The 25,301-nt window shown below is 34.7% G+C and overlaps 1 protein-coding gene across 1 annotated transcript in view; it reads right to left on the reverse strand.

Annotated features, from left to right (window-relative positions):
* Positions 1–788: 788 nt before the first annotated feature.
* The window catches only part of SPATA6 (spermatogenesis associated 6), a 145,468-nt gene continuing 120,955 nt past the window's right edge, over positions 789–25,301 (reverse strand). Inside the window, exons 12-13 of the mRNA XM_044913852.1 lie at positions 12,598–12,689; positions 789–1,274 (exon numbers count right to left, since the gene is read on the reverse strand). Of these exons, the coding sequence (XP_044769787.1) occupies positions 1,094–1,274; positions 12,598–12,689 (273 nt within the window). The 3' untranslated portion in view covers positions 789–1,093. The remainder of the gene's footprint in view (positions 1,275–12,597; positions 12,690–25,301) is intronic.

The following is a 25,301-nucleotide window of genomic DNA, read 5'->3' on the forward strand; positions in this document are numbered from 1 at the left end:
GGTAAATATGAGGTGATGGATTTCTTCATATCTTCAAAGACTCACTGGCCTCTCAGGTATGGATAAAGCGGGTGGAGAGGAGCTAATTTTATCAACTATCGGATTTTCCAGTACAAAGCATTCTGTATAATATTTTACTCCTCTTTATGGTTCCAAGTGTCCTTTAAGTAAAGATACTACTTTCCAATGAATCATGAACACTACATCAAAAACTAATGATGTACTGTATGGTGACTAACATAATATAATAAATAAAAAAAGATACTACTTTCCTGGGCCATTCGGTACACCTATGAAAACTCTAAAGAATTTAAAATTACAATATAATCCCTTTATTCTTTCCGACTTTCTACATGCTTACTAACGAAAGCTATGTTCTGATTCTGGTTGCACCAAAAGATATGGCCTTAAGATCATGCAAAGAATTCTATTTTTAAAAATCAGTTATTCACATTTTGGGTCACACATGGCCACTGCTATTTCTAGCTAACCGTATTGTAGGTAACTTAGTTCTTTGACAGAAGAGGAAGTGAATGATTATATAAACTTTAAAAACACCTATTTCTTATTAGCTAAGAAGTACAAGTAACCTTTTTTAGGGGGGATAAATAAGTAGAAAATACTAGTCAAAACAGGGTTTAAACTTAGGAAATTCATTTCTGAACTATTTATTGTTTTGCCCATTACCAAGAAAAAGGAGTTCATATTAATCTTAGACAAGATAACCAATCAAGCGGATGAAAAAAAAATCACAAGGTGATTAAGGCTGAAGACCATTTCTAGAGAGAATCTATTCTTGGATTTGTAGATGGAGATATGAGATATATGTGGCAGAACATCCTTCTCATAATCAGACTGGAAGTTGTGATTGTGGTGCAGAGCTTTGACTTTTGGAATACAGCACTCTCTTCTGTGATTAAAAAAAAAAAGGACTGCCTATGATAATTTACCATTTGAAGCAATAAACTTATTCACATTTAACTACTACTCAGAATCACCTGCTTAAAAAAAAAAAGAATACAGATATTGATCACATCAAACGTTTTCATTGAGAAGTTGACACAGACACCCATACAGTTTATCATGGGTGGTCTCAGAAGCTTTCCTGTGTATGAGAAACAGAACTACAGGCCTTTTTGTACAAGTTCCTGTATATCTTGTCCATGCTGTTCTCAAAGATGGGTCGGTGGGATTTTCCTTTATAAGAGGCTGCTCTGTTGGACCAGTATTCACCATCATCCAAATGGAGAGTGCCACGTGGCCGCTGAAATGAGCTATAAAAAAGGATATAAAATATTAAAACTGGTGAAACTCAATGAAAGGTAGTATTATATAAATCAAATATTACTGAGTACTTTATGGGTATGTGATACTCTGGGCTGTGAGAAATAAAAGATAATAAGGTCTGTGCCTTCAGAGAGTGACCCTATTCGTATGAAACTATTACAAAACAGTAAAATGAAAATTGTGTCTGAGAGAGAGAGTTATGAAGAATTCAGAGAAGGGAGTGTGATGTGGTAAAAGCAGGGCGCAGATGCTGTGGGAAGGCCAGTCATGAGAGCTCCGGGCCTCTCAAGTCAGGCAGACACGGGACTGAGTAACAGCTCAATCCTTTATAAGCTGTGGACCCTGGGGCAATTTATTTAATCATCCTGAGTCTCAGCTTCCTTTACTGTATTTTCTGCACTATTGTTTTAAAAATCAAAGACAATATGTGTAAAGTATATGGTACAGTGCTTACTCTGCACACAGAAGTTATTAACCACGAGGCACTAAACTACTAGGTATTTTATAGATATTTACCTAAAAATCTGAGGATGCTCTGAAGTTGGTAGCTGTGGAAACTGAGGCTCAGTGAAGTCAAGGACTTGCCTACGCCACTCAGCTAGTGACTGGCAGAAGAGAAAGAGAGAGCACGTCTGTGGCCTTGAGGCCCCTTCCGCTATGGCACACTGCTATTGTCCTCAAGAAGGAGTAGCTAAGAATTAGCCTGAATGTGAACCACTTCTGGAAAATGGAAAACAAGGCAAAAAAGTCTGTATTTGAAGTGATAGGGATCCAATTTTGAGGGTCTTGAAGAAAAAAGAGAGAATGGATAGGAAACTATGAAACAGACCAGGACTAGGCTAATTATAATGAGAATAGAGAAGAAAAGGCAACTCCTTTTAAAGGTTTGATAGTACTTTAAAAAACATACCAAAGTTACAATTTTACTATCATAAATATTAAGTTCTGGGCTTAATATATTACTTGCTAGAAACAAAATGTTGACTTTTTCAAGGACTGAGTTTATTTTATTTTTTTAATAAATAACTGACCTACTTCAAAAAATTAATTACTTGTTATAGATAAGACTCTCAAGGCGTGTTAGAGAATACGAAGTTTGTGTCATATAAAACTGTATGTTCTGGTTATTAAATGCCACAAATATTTTATTCATACACTTGGAATCTCACTTCAAACAATTTCTTCCTTGACTTATCAGTCCAATGATGTTACCTCTATTGTCAATTGTGAAACAGAAACTCTTAGAGCTGTATATCTGTAAGAAGAATTTGCTATTTGACCTGAAGTCAATCTAACACCTGAACACAATAAAAGAGACCACAAAAAAAGGCATGGAGTAGGCTGGGTTATCATTCTTGGAGCTTGACATGGTGTCCGTGAGAATGTAAAGTCATGAGAACAATTATACACTCACTTTGGAAGAGTTTGGCATAACCCAATAAGGTTGAATATGCAATTTCAAGCCAGTAATCCCACTCCTGGGTACCCCAGCAAAATTCTTACACATATGTACCAGGAGACATGTACAGACATGTTCATAACAATACCCTTTGTAAAAAAGCTAAGGACTGGAAGCTACCTAAATATCCAACTACATTAGATCAGATATGCATAAAATGGTATGTGCATACAATGATATAATATGCAACAGGGAAAATTAATGATCTATAGCCACATGCATCAATGTGGATGAAACTGAAAAACCAACAGAGTGGAAAAAATAGCAAATTCCAAACAATACACAGTTATACTTACATTTATGTAAAGTCTAAAACAAGGAAAATTTAACAACTTATTGCTGAAGGATAGATTCACGTGTGGTATTAACTATAAAGAAAAAAGGATTAATAGAAAAGCTATAATAAGAGCTGTCTCTATGGAAAGAGATGCAATTGGTTCAGAGCATAAGGTGGCTTTGGAGGTATGGCTAATGTTCTATTAAGTTGGATGGTGAGTAAATGGGTATTCATTTATTATATTATTATCATTATTATTATTACTTAGGATGCACAAACCTTAAATATATCCCCGTTACAAGTAATATATGTGATATGTTTTTAAAAATTCACTTTTGTGAACCATGACAAGAGGTCTCTCTACTTCCTCATGGCTTTGCTAAGATGAAATTTTACCTCATATTTTCTAGTAATATTTACTAGATCCTGTCAAACTTTCTTTACACTTGGTGTTGCCTCTTTCACACTGGAAAATTTTGAAAATGGTAGTCTCTGGGATAACAAAGGTGTCTTAAAACATGATTATCATTACTTCTATCTTGTCCATTCAGTTAAGGAGGAATAATTAAGACAATTTCTAATAATGTCAGTATAATATTTAAAGTTGTTCAAAAGGCCTTAGCCAAGTCTCAGTGCCCTTGCTTTGATATAGTTACCACATTTCTTTCATTAGCTTTGCTGAAGAAATAGTCTAGCCACTGAATACAATTTCTGATTTCATAGATTTTTTTTCACCAAGCTTAACTCCTGTTGTCACTTACAACTTTTTTTTTTTGACAGTTTGAGTCAAATGATAGGGAAATCACATACTCACAAATATATTAACAGAAACATTTCTACATCTTTTGTGCCTCTGCAACCGTATCTACCAGCCTAGGTCCCCACATTTGCCTGTGTTCCCTTCATACTACTTTAGGAATCCCACCATGTTGTGTTGTGCTTGGTTGGTTGTTTTTTGTTTATTTGTTGACTTGTTTTGCAACAAGTCATGAACTAATTAAAATTTCACAAAACACAGATTTGTCCTTATCTTCTCGTCCACAACCATCAACTTTACTACATGCTGATGGCCAGATAATAATGTTCTTTTCTGAATTCTACATTTTGTTTAGTTGCCAGGCTAGTTCCATGATAAACCTACTCAAGAGAAGTCTGAATTTCTAACACACACCTCTACCCTGCTCTCAGAGAGGTAAAGCAGCAGTAGAGCTGTTAACTTTAAAAATCATTGTGTATATTTCTTCTGAGAGTGTAAACCAAATTGCCACCCCTATCATCAATTACAATATTTAATATTACCTGGCATAGATTTGCTACTGCTTTGCTTCCATTAGACAATACATTTTTTTTTCATGTCTCAAAGCTATCTTAAAGTATCACCTCAGTGGCTTGCAATGAATAAATAAAATTCAGAAAGCTTTTTGGAAGCAAACATGAACCTGATAAGGTTCTGTAAAGAAGAGCTAAAGCGGCCAAAATACACATCCTGATTCTTTTAGATCTTGTAAAATTTGGCAGTGAGTTTATTTCTATTTAAAATTGCAAAATTCTTCAATTTAGTAAACAATATTGTAATTCTCTGGAGAGAATTTAGGAATTAGTTCAGCCTGGAAGTCTGAATTGCAAAACAGAGATGTGAACACAGAACAGGTCCTAATATGGTCCACAGATAGGTGCAGACAAAGAGTATCATAATCCTAAAAATGATATTTACTTCCAGACATGAAAGCATTAACTCTCTAATGAACTGTGAACATATTGAGTCAATTCTGATTTCTCACTACTGAGTATAAGTTTAAAATGTGTAAGTGACACTAAAAAGTTTTATTATAGTAATAGGCTTTTAAAAATTATACTTCTCTATTTTACCATGAGTATCTCCAGCATTCCTACACTCAAAGCATTTTAGTGAATTCCTACTAAACTCTAAAAAAATACTGCATCAATGCTATATACCATTAAATGGTTACTTTCAAAGTGGGGATGATATTTTATGAATGCAGTGCATTTTGTTTTAATTAACTTACTCTTGCTTAAATAGGGAGCCCTGTATTTAATCATGATAATGCTATTAAGAAAAAAAAGAAAAAAAAGAACAGACTAGGATAATATCCAAGAACTGTACAGCTTCAAATCCTAAGTGTTGAAAAGGCCTAGCATATATGCAAAGAGAAAGGTCTTAGGCAGTTTAGCATGAACTAGGAGACAAAAGACATTACTAATTTTTTGCTTCGAAAAGAATGAACTCACTTGAAACCCTGATGTTTCCTATTATCAGTGTCAAATGAAGCCCAAGCATATACTACTCTATACATAGTCTTCAGACAAAATATCTCTAAGGTGATACTCATTGAAAAGAAGGTCAGAAGGTAAGATGGATATACTACCCCCAAAATATTAATTCTAAGAAATAACTGAAAGGCCATGAGAATTATAAAATTGGCCACTTGCTATTTGTACTCAAAGAACCAGAGTTGAAAGTGACTTTAAAGATGATACATATTTTATATTTCAAAATTGTGATCTAAGAGTCAATATAAACATGCTTATATAATACAAGAGATAAGTTCCTTTCCATAATACTCAACAAAGGTTCCTATCAAGCAAAACTTTGACTGACAAAACACATAGAATATTTTTGAGGATGTGATGTATGCTTTAGAGGCACTGGATGGATGGATGGATGGATGGATGTATAGGTGGGTAGATGTATGTATGGATGGATGTATGGATGAAAAATAGGAATGGAAGTATTCAAAAGTCTTGGAGTTCAGAATACATAATAGGAAGAGGATATATTATGGTTTAATAAAATCAGAAAAGTATTTTGTGTTTTTAAAGATACCATATAAAGATAAAATGTCATTAAAGACATAAAAATTTACTGATAAATTACAGCAGTAGTTCTCAAACTATAATATGCATCAGAGACATCTGGAAGGCTTATTACGACTCAGATTACTGAGTCTCACCTCCAGAGTTACTGAGGTAGAGTCCAAGAATTTGGATCTCTAACAAATACCAGGGTGATGCTGATGTCACTGGGTCTAGAAACTATCCTTTAGAGAGCACTGAATTAGAGACTTTGTTTTCTATGGGAACAAAAAAGCTTAGGGAAAAAATTACATCTTGTCATTTATCTTCTTTTACCATTAGCAGAAACTATATAGTAAACTTTAAAAGAAGTATATTCAGAGAAATTTACTGAAGACTGGTTACTTATGGGTCATTTTTTTTCTCTTCCATGACTAAGAATGTGTAGAAATGAGCCACTGACAACAAATAAAGTCTAACAGCTTTCATTATTATTAATTCCTTTCTTGATTCCTTATCTAGACATGTTACTAAATATCACAATCAAAATATGAGTTTACTTAAATGATAGAGTTTTAGCAATGTAACTGATCATTATTAATAAAGAACCTAATTTTAACATTGGAACTATTTTTCTAAATTGAGCTATTACATGTCAAAGACCTTGATGGGCAGTCAAAAACAAAGATAAGTAACATATCTGTGCCTTCAAGGAGCTCACATTTAATAGAAGAAGACAAGATAGACACATAATGAAATAGTTATTATGAGAAAAATGTTGCTAATTGAGATGAAATACACGAGAGGAAGTGGCTAGATAAAGGAGAAAAATGCCTAACAGTCTGTTGAGGTCATGAAAGAATCTCACAGGAGGGAAAAACCTGAATTTAGTCCTAGAGAATAAGTAGGCATTCACTAGATAAACAAGAAGACAGACATTATTCCAGGCATCGTATTATAACAGAATCAAGGCATGAGACAGTTTGGAGTATCATGAAATACCAGGTATATCTGGAGAGGTAAAAATAAAGTAAGATTTAACTGTTAGGAGTCAAACAGAATTTTATCTTAGAGTGAATAATGAGCCTACAATAGGAGGACACAGAAGGGATTTCTATTGAGTGGGAGACTGAATCAAGATTACTCTAAAATCTCCTTAGCCTCCAGCATTATTTTTAATAATATGTATATAGGGGACAAGTGGTCTTTATTTAAACACAAAAAAATAGTATTTTAAACTGACATTTTGTCCTCCCTCCGGTTTCATGAATGCAGGTTAAACTCAGTATCATTAACAGGTCCCTAAAGAACATCTCATTTATTTTTATTATTCTTTTCTGACTTCCCTCCCATACTTTGAGTAAAGAGAACTAGACATAAAACTGATCTAATATAGAGCACAGCTGTCATACTTTAGGAGTATTTGCATGTTTTGCCCTGGTTAAATAAAATAAGAAACATACTTTTTATTCCTAAATGCAGTTATCACTAAAGCTTACACAACTATAGTTCAAGCATATCATCATGAACTACTAGTTATTATGGCTCTCGAATCTCACTTGGGATTGCTGTAATAGTGTCTTCCATGTCATCATCCAATCGGCAGTTCACCTAACACTAGTTCAGACCATAATCGCCTACTTGTTTATGAGAATGTCATAAAATCACAATTCTTACTGAAAGTTATATTTAATGTATTATTTTCTCATGATCTATTTAGAAAACTAAATTAGTGTGCAAGACTTGGTAGTCCTAAAACCATTCTGGTTGCTTAGTAGTATTTTTTTAAGCGGACAACAAGTTGGAACACTGGACATGCCCTGGTGTCAATATTAAGTCTAATTACCAAGGTCATATTTTTGTTTTAAAAAATGAATACAACACTGCCCTGTCCTAATCATCAGAGACTTTTCTAGACCCCTCAGCTACAATTTTTATAACACTTTGAAAAATCACATAAATATGCAGCACCCCCAATATTTCTGAATATCAACATACCTTCTAGACAAAATTTGTTTAAAAAAATTAAATCTTAAGTATTTAATGAAAAAGGATTTTAAGATACTTGAGTTAATAACACAAGATCCAATGAATTCAAATTAGAATCAAGTAACATTTTTCTCACTTAAAAATGAAAGCTCATTCTTATTTAAGAGATTTTAAGTCTGTATATTATTTAGAGTTTTTTCTTCCACTTGTTAATATTAAAGACAGCCTTTTGGCTATTTATTACATCTTAGTAGATTCATCAGATTAATCAGATAGTGATCAGTAGGGAAGAGATGAAAACTACAGTCAAGCCTGTGTTATTCAAAAATATTCAGCTGCTGGGTACCAGAGGGGAGGGGGGGGGAGGATGGGTGAAGTAGGTGATGGGGATGAAGGAGTGCACTTGTGATGAGCACCAGGTGAAGCACGGAATCACTGAATCACTATACCGTACACCTGAAACTAAGATAACACTGTATGTTAACTATACTGGAATCTATAAAAACAAACAAAAATATATAGTCACAATTTTAATTACTCAGTTCTGTTCCAAATAATTTCACAATAAAACAGTACATTGAGCATATTTCTACTGTTAGTAACCTGAAAAATATTCAGTGTAATAGTAAATAGAAAACGGTTTATATCATTAGCTAGTTCCATAAAAGAATATGGTTAAAAATTTTAGGCAATAGTCATGAAAAGTCAATTCACATTCTAATGATGAACTGAAAATTATTTTTATCCTTACTTCTCTCTTTTTGTGACCAACTTCCATCTATATGAAGCATCACTCATGCCTGGTCTTTAATTAGGACCAATGTTCAAATAAGATAGTTATGCCAGAAGTACACAACAATATGGAGAAATTTAAACATCCTGAAAACTGAAGAAATCTGAACTATACAGAGCAGGTACTAAAAAGCCTGCCAGGACCGTGGGCACTGGCAAGGCTACCACTGCAAAGGCCTAAAATTTCCGAAAAGATAGGCAACATGTAAGAGAGAGGGAGGTTGGCATGGGTAATAGATTCTTCCCAAAATCCAGCTCCAGATCCCAAAACACTTGAAGTAAAAGGTCACTTAACAACTCCTTGATAAGAGATTTCTTCCAAATGAATCTTATAGTCAGAGGACAGAAGACCTAGGCCAGCTAGCATGCATAGGCTGCCATGTACAGTAACAGGCACTCCAATTTCCCATTCTGCTCTTCCTGCAGAAAGCACAGACTCTTTGCTACACTCCATGAATGATAACCACAGTGCACATCTAGATTGTAAGATCAAGTATTGAATCCTAGGCATAATTTTGATGCAAAGCATAAAAGAAATAATTTTTATTTTTTTTTTTTAAAGATTTTATTTATTTATTTGACAGAGAGAGACACAGCGAGAGAGGGAACACAAGCAGGGGGAGTGGGAGAGGGAGAAGCAGGCTTCCTGCTGAGCAGGGAGCCCGATGTGGGGCTTGATCCCAGGACCCTGGGATCATGACTTAAGCTGAAGGCAGATGCTTAACAACTGAGCCACCCAGGCGCCCCAATAATTTTTATCTCTTTATCAATATTCTCTATTTGATGAGTCATTGCCATTATATATGCTTTTAATTCTTTAAACAGGATTTCCTTTAGTTCTTTGAACAGAGCTGCTAAATCCAATATCTGGGCCTCCTCAATGACAGTTTATAGTAATTCATTCTTCAATCGTATGGGTTAGATTTTCCTATTTCTTGCATGTCTCATAAGTTTTTGTTGAAAACAATATTTTAGATAAAAACTGCAACAACTCTTGATTTTGACCTTACCAGTTTTTTTTTTTTTTTTTTTTTAAGATTTTTTTTATTTATTTGAGAGAGAGAGAATGAGAGACAGACAGCAGGAGAGGGAGGGGGGTCAGAGGGAGAAGCAGACTCCCTGCCAAGCAGGGAGCCCGATGCGGGACTCGATCCCGGGACTCTAGGATCATGACCTGAGCCGAAGGCAGTCGCTTAACCAACTGAGCCACCCAGGCGCCCCAGGGTTTTGTTTTTGATTATTTGTTTAGTGTCCTGCCTGCACTAATGCCTGAAGTCTGTTTCCCTTGCCCTGTATAGTTTCTGATGTCTCCTGTTCCTTTCTTTTTTAAAAAAAAAATTATTGTTTCTACTTTTAAGTCGGACTCATAGGGGCTGCCCCTGGGTCAGCATAGGTTAGTGACCAGCAAATGACTGGTCAGAAAGGCTTCTTCCATCTTTTGCCAATGGATCTATGTGTGACTTGGAATATACGTTCAAAGTTTATCCAGTTTGCAAGCCTGCCCTGAATATTACTTTCTGCCTTCACAAGGCCTCACATTCAGCCATGGACTCCCTAAGGGCCTCTCCAGTTTTTCCTGAACATATTTACAACCTTACAGATACACATAATGTTCCAGACTACTAGGGGTAAGTACAACTTTATCAAGACCAACTTTGGCTACCTGGACCCTGGATCTTTGTTATCTGTCCCAACAAGTAGTTAGACCTCAAGCCTTCTCTTATTGGTTGCCAGTGGGATCATTATTGTTTCTACTAATCTCCATGTACATGGGATTTCCCATGCTCTGCTCCATATAGCCAGTCTCTTCCGGCAGCCAAGCTGCCGCTCTCTCAGCATGACTGCCCTAAGAAGCTGGGCACTGGGAGTTCTGGACAAAATGCCAGATTCCCACTGCCCTTATTGAGGCTCAGTAGATTTTCTCGATAAATGCTTCTTGATTTGTTATATGCCTTTGGTCAATTTCTAGAGTCTTAAAATTGGCGTTTTTGACAATTCTGTCTAGTTGTTGCTTTGTGGAAGAGGATTTGCTGAGCTCCTCACTCAGCCATTCAGGGGTCCATGCAGACTTCCTCAGGACCTCTGTGTCAATGTGTGTCTGAGAGGGATGATAATTAAGCCAAGACCCCAAACCCCCTCTTGATTTCTGCTGATGGAAGCCTTCGCGTGTAGGTTCTCTCATCTTTGAGATGGAAAGTAGAATGAGAGTGACTCCTTGTCCTAATATTTAATATGACTTAGGGATAAAACTAAAATAACATCCTGATCATCTCAGTAGCTTCTGGAGCTAATATCAAATATACTCTTATAAAAGGTCTTGAAGTTCTGACCACTTGGTCCTATCAGTCTAAATGTATATATAAGAGAAGTGGCAAGGAATATAAAGAAATCTCAAAAAAAAATGTACAAGCAGAACTTTTCTGATACTCTGCTTAACTCTTACTTGAGGGGTACCAAAATAGTCCCAGGTAAGCCATTAACATTGCTTGGTGAACTGGAAAAAGAACCAATATTGAGGTTTACAGCAAACTTTAAATACAGACCAGTGCTTTTCAAAATGTGGTCCTTACACTAGCTGCATTAGAAGCATCCATGATATTTCGTAAAATGCAGATTTCTAGGTCTCACCTTCTAGGTAAAGATTTAGAATCTAAGGGGGTAGGAAGAAGAACTCTGTATTTTTAAGATGCAACCCAGGTAATTATTATGCATACAAAAGTTGAAAATCAGACACTTTCCTTTATCAATCCTATCCATTCTTACCCATATTAGAATCAATTATATGGATTAAGAACCAAAATTGAGATGTTAATCCATATAGTAGCAATCTGGAGAATAGAGCTTTAAGTAAATAATAATAATAAAGGTAAAAAGTCTTCTTCTTCAGGGTGTGGACTTTCCTGGATCTCCTTTTTCCTGTTTGGATTGCTTCTTCAAACTCACCTGTAATATGCTACTTCCCTTGATGAGAGGCCCAGGTTGCCTGTTGGTTGGGAAGCAGTAGCTTTGGGAAAGGAGTTCACATTTATACTCTGTGTAAGGGACAAAAGAAGTCCTCACATGTTCACAGAATATCTAGCCTAACTTATCAGGTAAAGATCAGAAAATTCAGTCTAAAACTCAAGTTAGCAATAAAACATATTCCATTATCTGGAGCTTTTTTCTTATACTTGTTTTTCAGGAAACCCAGGAAGGTGGAAGCCCTGTAGTAATAAGCACCAAAGAATTCAGAGAACCGTCAGTTACATAAACTCACAATTTATATTACTTTTAATACCACATTCTATGGCAATTGACATAGACCTTTTAAAAATCTTCATGACATTTGCTAGCATAATCTTGCAAAAATTTTGTTATTACTAACATTTATGAAATGTTAGGCTAGAAGAACAGTTTTTCTTATGTTATTAAAAAAAAGCTTACTCATGGTCTAAAATTATGGAAACTGTTGTTTGAATGAGAATAAATATGCCTGAAAATAAGCCCTGGATATGTGGATTGGCAGGACAGCCAAATACACTATAAATCTTAAGTAATTAATTGACTATATTTGTTTTCATTGAAAAGTTGCAGTAATGCAATCATTGAAGTATTTTAATAGGATTTTATATAGTTAAAAATAAAACCTATTGGGTGCCTGGGTGGCTCAGTTGGTTAAGCGACTGCCTTCGGCTCAGGTCATGATCCTGGAGTCACAGGATCGAGTCCCGCATCGGGCTCCCTGCTCGGCAGGGAGTCTGCTTCTCCCTCTGACCCTCCTCCCTCTCATGCTCTCTGTCTCTCATTCTCTCTGTCTCAAATAAATAAATAAAAAAAAAATCTTTAAAAAAAATAAAAATAAAAATAAAAATAAAACCTATTAATAACTAATTATTAATTTGAGTCTAAATTTCCCACAAATCCAGCAGATTAAAAAGCAGGTTACATTTATGCCAGCTGTGAGAAAGATCTCAACACGCTGCATTAATCTAGCTCATACCTATACTCTGGGTCACTGTCATAGGCAGAGTCTTTGTATAAAAGACCTCTTTTCAGTTCCAGTTCATCTTCTTTCTCTGGGTCTCTCTCATCCTGAAAAATTTAAAGATTTCCATTAATTCATTTTATAATTAAAATGATGCCTCTGTTTCTTTGGGAAATGTCCTCCCTCTCCCCCATTATAAGAAATGAATTAAATGCTTGGATTTCTTAGGAAAGAAAAAAAGAGTAGGTGAGAATTCATTATTCTGTTCAATAAAATATAGTTTTATTATATTTTTCTAATAAGGCTTATCAAAGACGAGACACCTGGTAGATGTTTCCTGCATCAATAAATGAACAGGAATGGTTACTGTATGATATGTAGTAAGATATATAGTAATACCTTACACATTGTTATGTGAACTCCTAAAAGATTGTTCCTGCACTCTGAAGAATAAGTACCTGGGAAACTTATGCAAATGTAAGCATTCTAACATGTACCTATTATTCATAAGCTAAAATGCAACAATAAGCCACAAGAAACAAAAATGAAAGGCAAGGTAGTTGGTATCAAAATACATGGCTACTCCTCTTATGGGCAGCCTGTTCTTAACTTCTAAAAGACACATTCCAGGACATAAGAAATAGAATTCTAAAGAGATAGATTGCAAACTATATCATCCACTGCAACTATGTTCTTATGTATGGTAATTCTGTATAATTTACTATCAAATATCTTTCACGACTACTAGCCAAAACCCTTGTCCCTTAGTGGGACAGGAAAAGACATAAAGACAACTAGATAACAAAAGAAGCTAGTAAGCACAAACAGATTGCTATAAGAATTAGTATTAATAAGGGAGTCATTTACTTTATGTGAGAAATCTGCTGAACAAAGATTATGAAGAAAAATGTTTCTAAAAAAATTTGCCGATGGCATGAAATTGGGAAGAAAGCATTCAGTTAAAAAAATGGAAGCAATAAAATATAGAGCAAGTCTAAAAATCACAGAAAATGTGAATATATATTTAGAATTGTTATAGCTTCTAGGTGAAACTGAACCCTTTAAATTATGAAGTAACTCCATTTATTTCTATTAATGCTTTTTTTCCCTTAACTTTTTTTGATTTACTGTTACTATAACTACAATAGCTTTCTCAGTTAGTATTTGGATGGCATTTATCCTTCTATTTTCCATCTTTCCTTATTATTAGGTTTTAGATCTTCTTAAATATCATATAGCTGGATGTTGGTTATTTTTGTCCAGTCTGATGAGTCAGTGAAGTGGAGCATTAACATTACAGAAAATGTAATTGTCTGTAATGAGTGCAAAAGACACTACAAAATAAAGTGTAAGAAATTTTTAAAAATCTAATATTTTTTCAACCTTCAGAAAGATTATGCTACAAGAAGCACTGAATGAAAGAGATGTAAATAATATCTAATTTTTAATTCTTTCCTTGGAAAAAGCTATTCACTTCTGGATTATATAAGTGATATCACACATAAGCATAAATCAATATTCCTTGTTTAATTTTGTCAATACAGTTGAAAAAATTAATTTTTGACCAACAGTAATAAAAAACATTGACTAAATTTTAAAGTTTACATATGAAAAAATATATAAAAGTACCTTAAAAAATCTGAACCTTATTAAATAAATCCCTATTTTGAGTTGGGTACTTACTATCCTATGAGATAAAAAAAATGACCAAGATATGGTTCCCGTATACCTGCGGAACAAAGTTGTTTATTCTATGAAGTTCTACAGGTAATAAAAAGGAGCAAGGGCCGAATTATTAGGAGACAGAGTAAAGGACAAAATAGGGAAGAATGTTCTAATTAATGGAGCATTCTAAAATCAGAATGACTGCCTTTAGAGGAAGTAAGACCACAATTACTGAAACTGTTCATGCAGAGCATTGATACACATCTAGATCAAGAAGTTCATGAAAGGGAATTCTGCCCCAAGAAACACAAAGGACCAGATGATCTTCATGGTTATTCCCTTCAAATTTTAAGACTATATTTTGTGACATTTTATATATATTCAATACATATACATATCTCTTGTAGGAGTCCTGTTATAGTCTTTCTTTTAAAGGTCAAATTATATAAAAGCAAAGAGGCAAAAAAAAAATCACACGTTATTATAAGCTATTAACTATCAGTAAAACAAGCATTTGAAGAGATGTATCATTCTCATTAGTGCCAGGAAATACATTCCTGGGGCAAGGAGAAATGATTCCCCTCTTATTCCTTACCAACATTCCCATCTGCCAACATGTAAATACAGAAAAAATGGATGACACCAATATTTGCTGAGTTCCTGTAAGGTATCTAGGACTGTGTTAGGTCCTCTTTACATGGGTATCATTTAAGCCTTTGATAACCTTATGAAATAGGAGGTACTGAAATCCAAAAAATTAAATAACTTGGCCAAAGTCATACATTATTAAGTGGTAGAGCTGGAATTGAAACTCAGATCTAACTTGATTTACATTATACTGCCTCCTACAACGCAAATGAAATCAAAACCTCCATCCCAAGCCATTAGATTACTCTCCTATATGAAAATTAGGCTCAAACTTTCAGCTGTATCTATTTTTCAGCTAATATCTACTTGTTTTTTTTATGAGGGTGTTCCGAAATAATATAGTCCAGAAGAAACTTTCTCAGGATTTCCACGAAGAAACATTTTTCTTTCAGCAAAAGTCATTAATAAACATTATTAAAAGAAGCTGTGGGATTTCCTTCCCTGAAACTGGCACTAAGTTAAATGTTCTCTTAAGATTCCTTTCATCGGGGCGCCTGGGTGGCTCAGATGGTTAAGCATCTGCCTCGGCTCAGGTCATGATCTCAGGGTCCTGGGATTGAGTCCCACATCGGGCTCCTTCCTTAGCAAGGAGCCTGCTTCTCCCTCTGCCTGCCACTTCCCCTGCTTGTACTCTCCCCCCCTCTCTCTCTTTCTCTCTGGCAGATAAATAAATCTTTTAAAAAAAAAAAGATTCCTTTCATCAATGATCACTATACCTTTTGCATGTGATTGACATCTTACTTAGACTACCCCTGGGACAAAGAAATAAAAGGTATCTACTCATGCTTGCAAACCGAAAAATTTAGGGACAAAAGTGGTTAGTCTAAAACATATCCAGAACTAAAAGGCAGCAATCTCACTAATTACATAGTGTTTAAATAAAATATACACCTGTCATTCTCAAACACATGAAATTCTCATATATAGTTAAAATACCCATAAGGTGTATTCTATTGCTATCAAATTCAATACATTATTTATAGTGAATTGTGTGCAAGATAAGAATTCAAATAGAATTTGATCATTAGTTCTAATATGCATTATCACCCTGGACAATCAGTTAGCCTTAATGGCTTTAATTTCTTAATTCATAACATAGAGAAAATTTAGGTAGACTTGCTTGCTTAAAGACAAAAGGAAAAGAAGTTGAAGGACTAACTTTGAATTGAGGTTTTTCTAATTCTTTCTTTCTTTCTTTATTTGAGAGAGAGAGTGAGTGAGTGGGAGGGAGAGGAAGAGAGAATCTGAAGCAGACTCTGTCCTGAGTGTGGAGCTCCATGCGGGGCTCTATCTCACGACTGTGAGATCATGACCTGAGCTGAAACCAAGAGTCCAAGACTTAACCAACTGAGCCACCGAGGCACCCTGAGGTTTTTCTAATTTTATAACCTGGTTTATATTATAAGTGTAATAGAGAATAATAAAGTCTGAAGGGAAGACCACTTAAAGAATACTTAAATGGTAACTTTGACAAATTGCTAGAGGCAGAGTGTGAAAAAGTGATGAGTGTGAAAAACATGTGATGTTTTATATTATAAGTGTAATAGAGAATAATAAAGTCTGAAGGGAAGACCACTTAAAGAATACTTAAATGGTAACTTTGACAAATTGCTAGAGGCAGAGTGTGAAAAACATGTGATGGTTAATTATATATGTCAACTTGGCTCAGCCATGGTGCCTAGATACTTGGTTGGACATTATTCTGGCCATTTCCATAAGGCTTTTATGGAGGAGATTAACATTTACATGAATGGACTTTGAGTAAAAGAGACTGACTTTCATAATGTGGGCATGCCTCATCCAGTCAGTTGAAGGCCTTAAGGGACCAAAGGTTGACCTCCCCCAAGGAAGAAGGAATTCTGCCAGTAGACTGCTTTTGGATTTGAACTACAACTCTCCCCTGAGTATCCAGCCTACCTCATCAGATTTTGGACTTACCAAGCTTCCAGAATTGCATGAGCCAGCTCTTTAAAATTTCTCTCTCTCCATATATGTGTATATGTATATAAATACACACACATACATACACACGTTCTTTTGCTTCTGTTTCCTTGGAGAATCCTGACTCACACAATATGAGAATGAAAAACTCATACAATAAATTAGTTGGAGATTTCAGTACTTCACTTCCAACAACGGATCAACAAGGAAATGGAAGACTTGAACAACACTATAAATGAACTAGATCTAACATCTATAGAACACACTCTAGACAATAGTGGAATATACATTCTTCTCAAGTATACATGACAAATTTTTCAGCAGAGACCATACATTAAACCATAAAATGAATTTCAATAAATTTAAAAGGACTGAAATCATACAAAGTATGTTATCTGGGCTGCAGTGAAAAAAATTAGCAAATTAAATCTTTATCAAAAATTCTCCTACAAAGATGGGCTTATTTAAAAACATTTAAGAAATAAATAATCTTACACAAACTCTTCCAGAGAATGATTGGGAATATTTTCCAAATTTTTTTTTTTTTATAATTTAAATTCAATTAATCAACATATAGTATACATCATTATTTTCAGATGTAGAGTTCAATAATTCATCAGTTGAGTATAACACCCAGTGCTCAAATCATTTTTTTAAAAAACTTATTTATTTGAGAGTGAGAGAGAGTGTGAGCGAGCAAGTGGCAGGAGGGGCAGCAGGAGAGACTCTTCAAGTAGACTCCCCCCCAAGCAGGGAGCCGGACGCAGGGCTCCATCTCATGACCCATAAGAGCATGACTTGAGCCAAAAACAAGAGTGGGATGGTTAACTAACTGAGCCACCCAGGCACCCCTCCCAAATCATTTTTGTGAGGCCAGCCAAAACTTAAGGAAGACATTAAAAGAAAGGAAACTTACAGACCAATCACTATCATTAACTTAGATATAAAAATCCTAGGTAAAATATTAGCAAATCAAAACCAGTAGAGTATGTGTGTGTGTGTGTAAGTGTGTGTGTATAAATATATATATCTATAAATATATAAATGACCAAGAGTTTTGTTCCAAGCATGCAAGCATGGGTTAACATTTGGATAATCAAATAAGCAATTTACCACATTAAAATAAAGAGAAAAAGCATTTAATCATCTTAATGTCATAAAATTCATACACTTACAATAAAAATTAAAAAAAAAATCAGGGGCGCCTGGGTGGCTCAGTTGGTTAAGCGACTGCCTTCAGCTCAGGTCATGATCCCACGGTCCTGGGATCGAGTCCCGCATCCGGCTCCCTGCTCTGCGGGGAGCCTGCTTCTCCCTCTCCCACTCCCCCTGCTTGTGTTCCCTCTCTCGTTGTGTCTCTCTCTGTCAAATAAATAAATAAAATCTTTAAAAAAAAAATCAGGAAAAAGAATAGAAGGCATTTCTGTAATCTGGCAAAGAATACCTACAAAAAATGTATAGCACACATATACTTAATGTTGAATTATAAAAATCCTTCTTTGGATGGCAAACAAAACAGGATGCCCTCTATCACCACATCCATTTCATATTGCTTTGGAAACCCTACATAGTGCAATAAGGCAAGAAAAAGAAATAAAAGGCATAAAGATTAAAGAGGGAGAAATAAAACTGTCATTCTTTACAGATTATATTATACATACAAACACGAAAGAACTACCATATATTAACATTAATTTGTGAATGTAAAGTCACTGGATACAAGGTCATTATACAAAAATCTATTACAGCCATTATACTAAAACCAAATAGAAGATACAATTTTAAAATATACAATTTATAATAGCATTAAAATATCCAACATCTAGGAATATATCTACTGAAAGAAATGCAACTATGATAATTATGACATAATTGGGAGAAATTAAATATCTAAATTGATTTTAAAAGACACCATTTTCATGGATTGTAAGACTCAATATTGGTAAGATGTCAGTTCTCCCCTAGTTAAAGCACAGATTTAATGTAATCTCAGTCAAAATCATAGCATGTTTTTTTAAAACAGACAAGCTGGTTTTGGAATGCAGATGAAAATTCAAAGAACAAAGAATAACCATAGCAATCTGCAAGCAAGAACAAAGCTGAAGAACCTCTGCCATTAGATATCAAGAGTTAATATAAACCTATAGCAATTGAGAAAGTATGATTTAGTACAAAATGAAGAAGCCAAAGAAACAGATGAAAATCCAGAAAGAGACTCACATATATACAGTCCCAATGGAAAAGAACAGAATCCAGGACCATCTCCATGTAAACAGAGTGAGGAAAAGAATGGCCATTTGAGAAAAAGATGATGGATCATAAACATAGGGGAAAAAAATAAACCTTCATCCAAGTCTCACATTATACATACAAATCAAATCCACATGCACTGTAGATCTAATGTGAAAGGCAACATGATAAAATATTTTTTTAATGGGGGAATATCTTCAGAATCATGGTTAACTGAAGTTTTCCTATATGGATGTAAAGAAAGCACTAACTAAAACACCAACCAAAAGGAGGGGAAAATTGGGCTAAATTAAATTAAGAACTTCTATTCACAAAAGGACTCTTATTAAAAAAACAAACATGTATGTCACAGATTGGAATATATTCATAATATAAAACATACCCATCAGAAAATGTCCAGGAATTAAAAGACCTTAAGAGGCATATGGTACAAAGGGAACAAGTCTAACATGTGCTTTTTGAGAAGTACTACAAAGGCCAAACTGGATAAAAATAAGAGAAAATCACAGCTAAGTGTATAATATTAAAGTGCTGAAAAGAAATAACAATGAAAAAATCTTAAAAATTGCCAGAGAAGGGGATTCTAGGAAGATGTTAGTGACAGCGTGTGGTAGGCAGAATAAGGGTGCCCAAAGATGTCCAAGCCTTGATTCTCAGAACCAATGAATATGTTACCTTACATAGCAGTAGGGAATTTTGCAGATTTGACTAAGGTTAAGGATCTTGACAAGGGAGAATTACCTTGGATTATCTGTCTGGGCCCAATTTAATCAAATGAGTTATTAAAAACAGAAAAACCTTTCATGGCTGTGGTCAGACAGAGGGAGATGTGATTAAGAATTAGGATCAAGGGGCACCTGGGCGGTTCAGTTGGTTGAGCATTCAACTCTTGGTTTCGGCTCAGGTCGTGATCTCATGGATCATGAGATCGAGCCCCATATAGGGGTCCTCACTCAGGGGGGAGTCTGCTTGAAGATTCTTTCCTTCTGTCCCTTGCCCCATGTGTACTTGCTCTCTCTTTCTCTCTGTCTCAAAAAAATAAATCTTTTTAAAAAAGAATAAGGGTCAAGGAGATGCAACGCTGCTGCCTTTGCAAATGGAGGAAAGTGGCCACATGCCAAGGAACGTGGATGGTCACCAGGAGCTGGAAAAGGCAAGGGAATTGATCCTTCCCTGGAAACTCTGTAAAGAAAACAGCTCTGCTGACACCTTGATTTTAGCCCAGTGAGAGCCATGCCAGGTCTATAGAAATGTAAGATAATCAATTTGATCTACTAAGCTTGTGGTAATTTGTTATGGTAGCAATAAAAAACAAATAATATTTAAAGGCACAAATCCCCTCATAAAAACATGCAGAAATTGTTTTGGGGTTAGATGGAATAATTCATGGCAGACCAATACTCCTGTTGAAAACTAGAAAAGCCAGAAACAAATATAAATTTATATATTTTAAGCTATTAGAAAGATGAAAAAAAAGTGAACACCAGTGATACTAACATTTCAGAGGAGAGAAACTTTCAAAGGTGGACTGATGATCTGCACCACCATTTTTCCTCAAAGCGTTTGCATATCCTGAGCACAGGCTACGAACCAGAGCTTCTATTAGAACAAAGGCCATTGCTGCGACCCAGATAAACCAACAAAGTTTTTGATGGTTGTAAAAGAGTGGAGTAATGTAACTGGAATATTATGAGGCCTAAGATGTACAACCAGTTTCTCAGTTATGACCTTTATTGATTTATGGAGCTGCATGGGACTAGAGAGTATAGAGATAACCCAAAAGTATCCAAATGTTCCTACAGTTTCATGGTACTTAAGAGATAAATATCTACTAGAGCTAGAGGCCCTCAAAACACAAGAGGCAAAAACCCTGGAGATAGTATTGACACTTAAGGACCTGTAACTGTTTTTAAACTGGAAAGACTTGACAATCTGGGACTAGCTAGGCTGAAGTATCTGGTCTTGGCTCAGGCAAAGGCTATTTCTGGGGAGGGAGTACCCAGCAGAATTTTTTGTGAATCACACCACACTCGAGAAGTAAAACTGAGAGCTAGAAGAGCCTCAAACACATAAAAGTGTCTTGTCACAATATTTACCAAATTCTGAAGCTATGCCAGGTTGGGGGGCAACAAATTAATCCAAAAAATGACTGAAAAGCAAAAGATCCATGCCATATAATTAGATGGTAATTAAAAGACAAACATCTGTCAGGAAAAAAAGACTTTGGTAACAAAGCAGGTGACAGCTGAAAGCCTTGAAATGTAGTGAATTGGTACTTGACCGGTTGCAATCACATTTACCTGAGGGTACCTGATTTCTGGGAGCAGCTAGAACTGGTTGTAGAGCTGGTGCTGGCAGACAGAGAAACCAGCAGACATTTTGATGATTATGCAGAGCTGATGTCATAAAAACAGAGATGAGAGGGGGACTCAAATATATGAATATTTTCTGAAGGTTCCTGGTATGGAAATGTAAGGAACTAAACCTAAACTCTCTGAGAAGTAGGAGAGAAATTGCCTCAGTTTCTTGGTACTGAGAAGACAAAGACCCAAAACACTCTGGCTTGAAAGCACTGGAGGCTAATTACCAAAAAAAGACAGCTGAAGTGAGATTTAATGAAAGTCTGATTAAGGATAAACTGAGATTTACCAAAACATCAATATAGCCTCAAATTAGTTTGGTCTCTTTTGAATCAAGGTTAAAAGGCGAAAGATTTGATGCTACTTGCCTAATAGAGGAAAGAGGGAACCCTCTCATCATCTGGAAAGATCTAAAGCTCTTTTAGAAAAAATGTCTAGAATTTAATTATGAAATAAGTAGTACAGTCAAGGCAGTATAGTCAGGACAGTACACAAGAGTAAAAAAGACAAAGGAAGCAGATCACAAGTGCAACCCAGGTGTCAGAATTAGGAGATAAGCACTTTATACTAACTATGATCAATACGTTCAAGAAAACAGATGAAAAGTTGGACAAAATACACATAAAGGTTAAGATTTTCCAGAAACATTGGCATTTATAAGAATTAATCAAAGAGACATTTTATATCTAAACATTAAATAGAAATAAAGAACTTAATAGATGGGTTTAACAGTATATTGGAAACAGTAGAAGACAAGATCAGTGAAGTAGAATATAGGTTCATAGGAAATGCTAATAAAAGAGAAAGTAGAATGATAAATGAAGAAAGAAGTGCAAGAAACTGTGGGAGATAATCAAAAGGTCTAACAGATGTAATTGGACACCCAAGAAGTAAGGAATAAAGGTAAGGTCATATAGCATATTTGAAGAAATAAAGGGCTGGAATTCCCCAAACTAATTTAAGTAATGAATTCACAGATTCAAGAAACTCTGGGCAGGGTTAATAATAATAAATAAAACCAAATCTTTCAAAACTAAGGACAAGAGAAAATACTAAAAGAAGCCAGAGATAAAAGACATACAAGCAGAAAGGGTTAAGACTGACAACAGGCTTATCAAGGAAATAATGGAAGTCATAAGATAACAAAATGGTATTTTTAAAGTACAGGAAGAAAAGCATCTGTCAACATATACATCTATATCCAGTGAGGAAAAAGTCTTCACAGATTTAGTGGATACATAAATAAACACATAAGTAATAAAAATAAGTAAATAAAAATGAGAAAAATTTCCAAAAGCAGACTGTACAAAAAAAACACTAAGGGGACTTCTTCAGGCAAATGGGAAATGATCCAAAATGAAAAGAGAATTCAAAACTAAAAAGCACCAAAAAAGATGAATATGTAGGCAAATATAAATATTACTATACAAAATATGTAGGCAAATATAAATAAATATTATTATACAAAATAATAGTATCAATGCATTGTGGAATCCAAAATACATACAGAATTAAAATGTATGACAATAACTTTAAAAAAGAAAGGCGTTTAAAAGGAGTATAAGTGTTCTAAAATTCTAGCATTATCAAAAAAACTGGTAAAGAAAAAAATTGTATTAGATTGTAATAGAGGATACATATATTTTATAGGGCAACATTAAAAGAATAATAAGCAAATACATACCCTATGAGTTAAAAGAGGGAGGAGAGGGAATAAAAATATCTTGTTAAAGGAGATATGCAGGAGATTTAAAAAACAAACATGAATAGATCTATCAGATAAAAAAATAGAAGATGGTATAAACCCAACAATATCAGTAATTAAATGATTACACTAAATAAAGGTAAATACTGAATAATACAAAACCCAACTACATAAGACACACCATCTTAAATATAAGGACACAGAAGGGGTAAAAGTAAAAGAATGAAAAGTACCGATCAACATCAACCAAAAGAAAGTTGATATGCCTATAATAATATCAGACAAACTATATTTGAAGGCAAGAAGCTTTCCTAGAGGTAAAGACATTTCACAATGACAAAGGTCAATTAATCAGAAAAAAAAAACAACCCCACAATTTAAATCTGTATGCATCCAACAACACAGTTTCAGAATATGCAAAGCAAAACCATAATGCATTATCAATTCATACTCTCTGGAATACCTATAATGGGGAAATAAAACCCAGAAAATACAGTGTGTTAGCAAGGACATAGAAAACTAGAACTCTCAACCACTGATACTGGAACACTTTGAAAAAACTCTTCGGCAGTATATTCTACATTCCTTCCTTATGACCCAGCAACTCCATTTTAGGTATATATCCAACAGGAATACATATATATGTTCATCAAAGAACATATATAATAATGATAGCAGTACTATTAGTATTAGCCCCCAATAAAAAGAATTAACTGATAAATTTTGCTATTCTTATTGGAATACTATAAAGCAAAGGTTGGCAAACTATTCTTTCAAGGGCCAAATAGTATATATGTTCAGCTTTGCAAATTATGTGCTCTTTGTTACAAGTGCTCATCTCTGCTATTGTAACTTGAGAACAGCCATATATAATATATAAACAAATGGGTCTATTCATGTTCCAATAAAACTTTATTTAAAATTTAAAAGTCTGGAATTTGTCTGTGGACTGTAGTTTGCTGATTCCCAGCATATAATAATAAAAATGAAGCACATGCATGTCACAAACATAATGATCAGCAAAAGAAACTAAATACAAAAGGATAAATACCATATGATTCCATTTATGAAATGTTCAAAAACACATAAAACTAGTCTATATGTTGTTAGATATTAGAATGTAGGTTGTGTAGTGACTGAAAAGAGGCACCAGAGGCATTTCTGGGGTGCTGGTAATCTCATGTGTCTGACCTGGATGCTGTTTACCCAGGGGTTCACTTTTTAAAAACTCACTGTGCTGTAGAACTTAGGATTAAAGTAAATTATACTGAAATAACTTTTTTAATTACCTAGAATAGCAGTATTAAAAAATCCATGGGAAACATCTGCAAGAAAATTAAGTGACAAGATATTCCCATGAACTCCAAAATATCAGGAGACATTTGTAAACCCCCAGTAGGTACATGAGATGGTAACACCATCTGTGGAGGACAAATCAGAGGAAAACATTGAAGCATCTGATAAACCAAATAACTTCAAAGTAACAAAAGAGAGTATTCACTCAAAAGGTTGGTGGGCCAATTCAGAAAGTGAAGCCAGAATAGGTTTTCCCACTCTCATAGTAATGAATACAAAGGATTTACAATAAATTCTGAAGGAGCTAGAGCAGTCTGGGACCCATTAACTCTCAAAACTAACACGCCAAAGTCATCTTCCAAGATAAAACTTTACACTGAGTATAAACATCTGGAAAAAGAATACAAATTGAACAGGGAAGTAAAAACAAAGGGAAGAAAATTTCTACATAAAAATTGGGTAGAAAAAGCAAGCCAGGAAATGTCAGAAACTAAGCTGCCATACTTTTGGAACAAATGATGAAGACAGAAAAAAGAGCTCTCAAACTACACATTTAGAAAAATTAATCTAAATCCTATGTGCCTTTTTAAAAGTTTAGGAAAAAATATTTTATAAAGTAATCATAAATGGGTTAAATTTCATAAAAAGTTTTAAGAGGGGAAAAAAAAAGACCAAGTAAGGAGCCCTCAATGAAAGCATGCCAGAAAAGTCATGCTCACAAAACAGATGGAAAATATATTACCTATGTCTTCATGGCCTGACAATTTGTCTTCCCAAGAGTAAATGTTCTTATGAGAGAACAAGAAAGAAGCTTTAATGTCTTTTTGATCTAGCCTCAGAAGTCATACACTGTT

This window comes from Neomonachus schauinslandi, chromosome 4 (assembly GCF_002201575.2).
Source record: "Neomonachus schauinslandi chromosome 4, ASM220157v2, whole genome shotgun sequence".
NCBI classification, from domain to species: domain Eukaryota; kingdom Metazoa; phylum Chordata; class Mammalia; order Carnivora; family Phocidae; genus Neomonachus; species Neomonachus schauinslandi.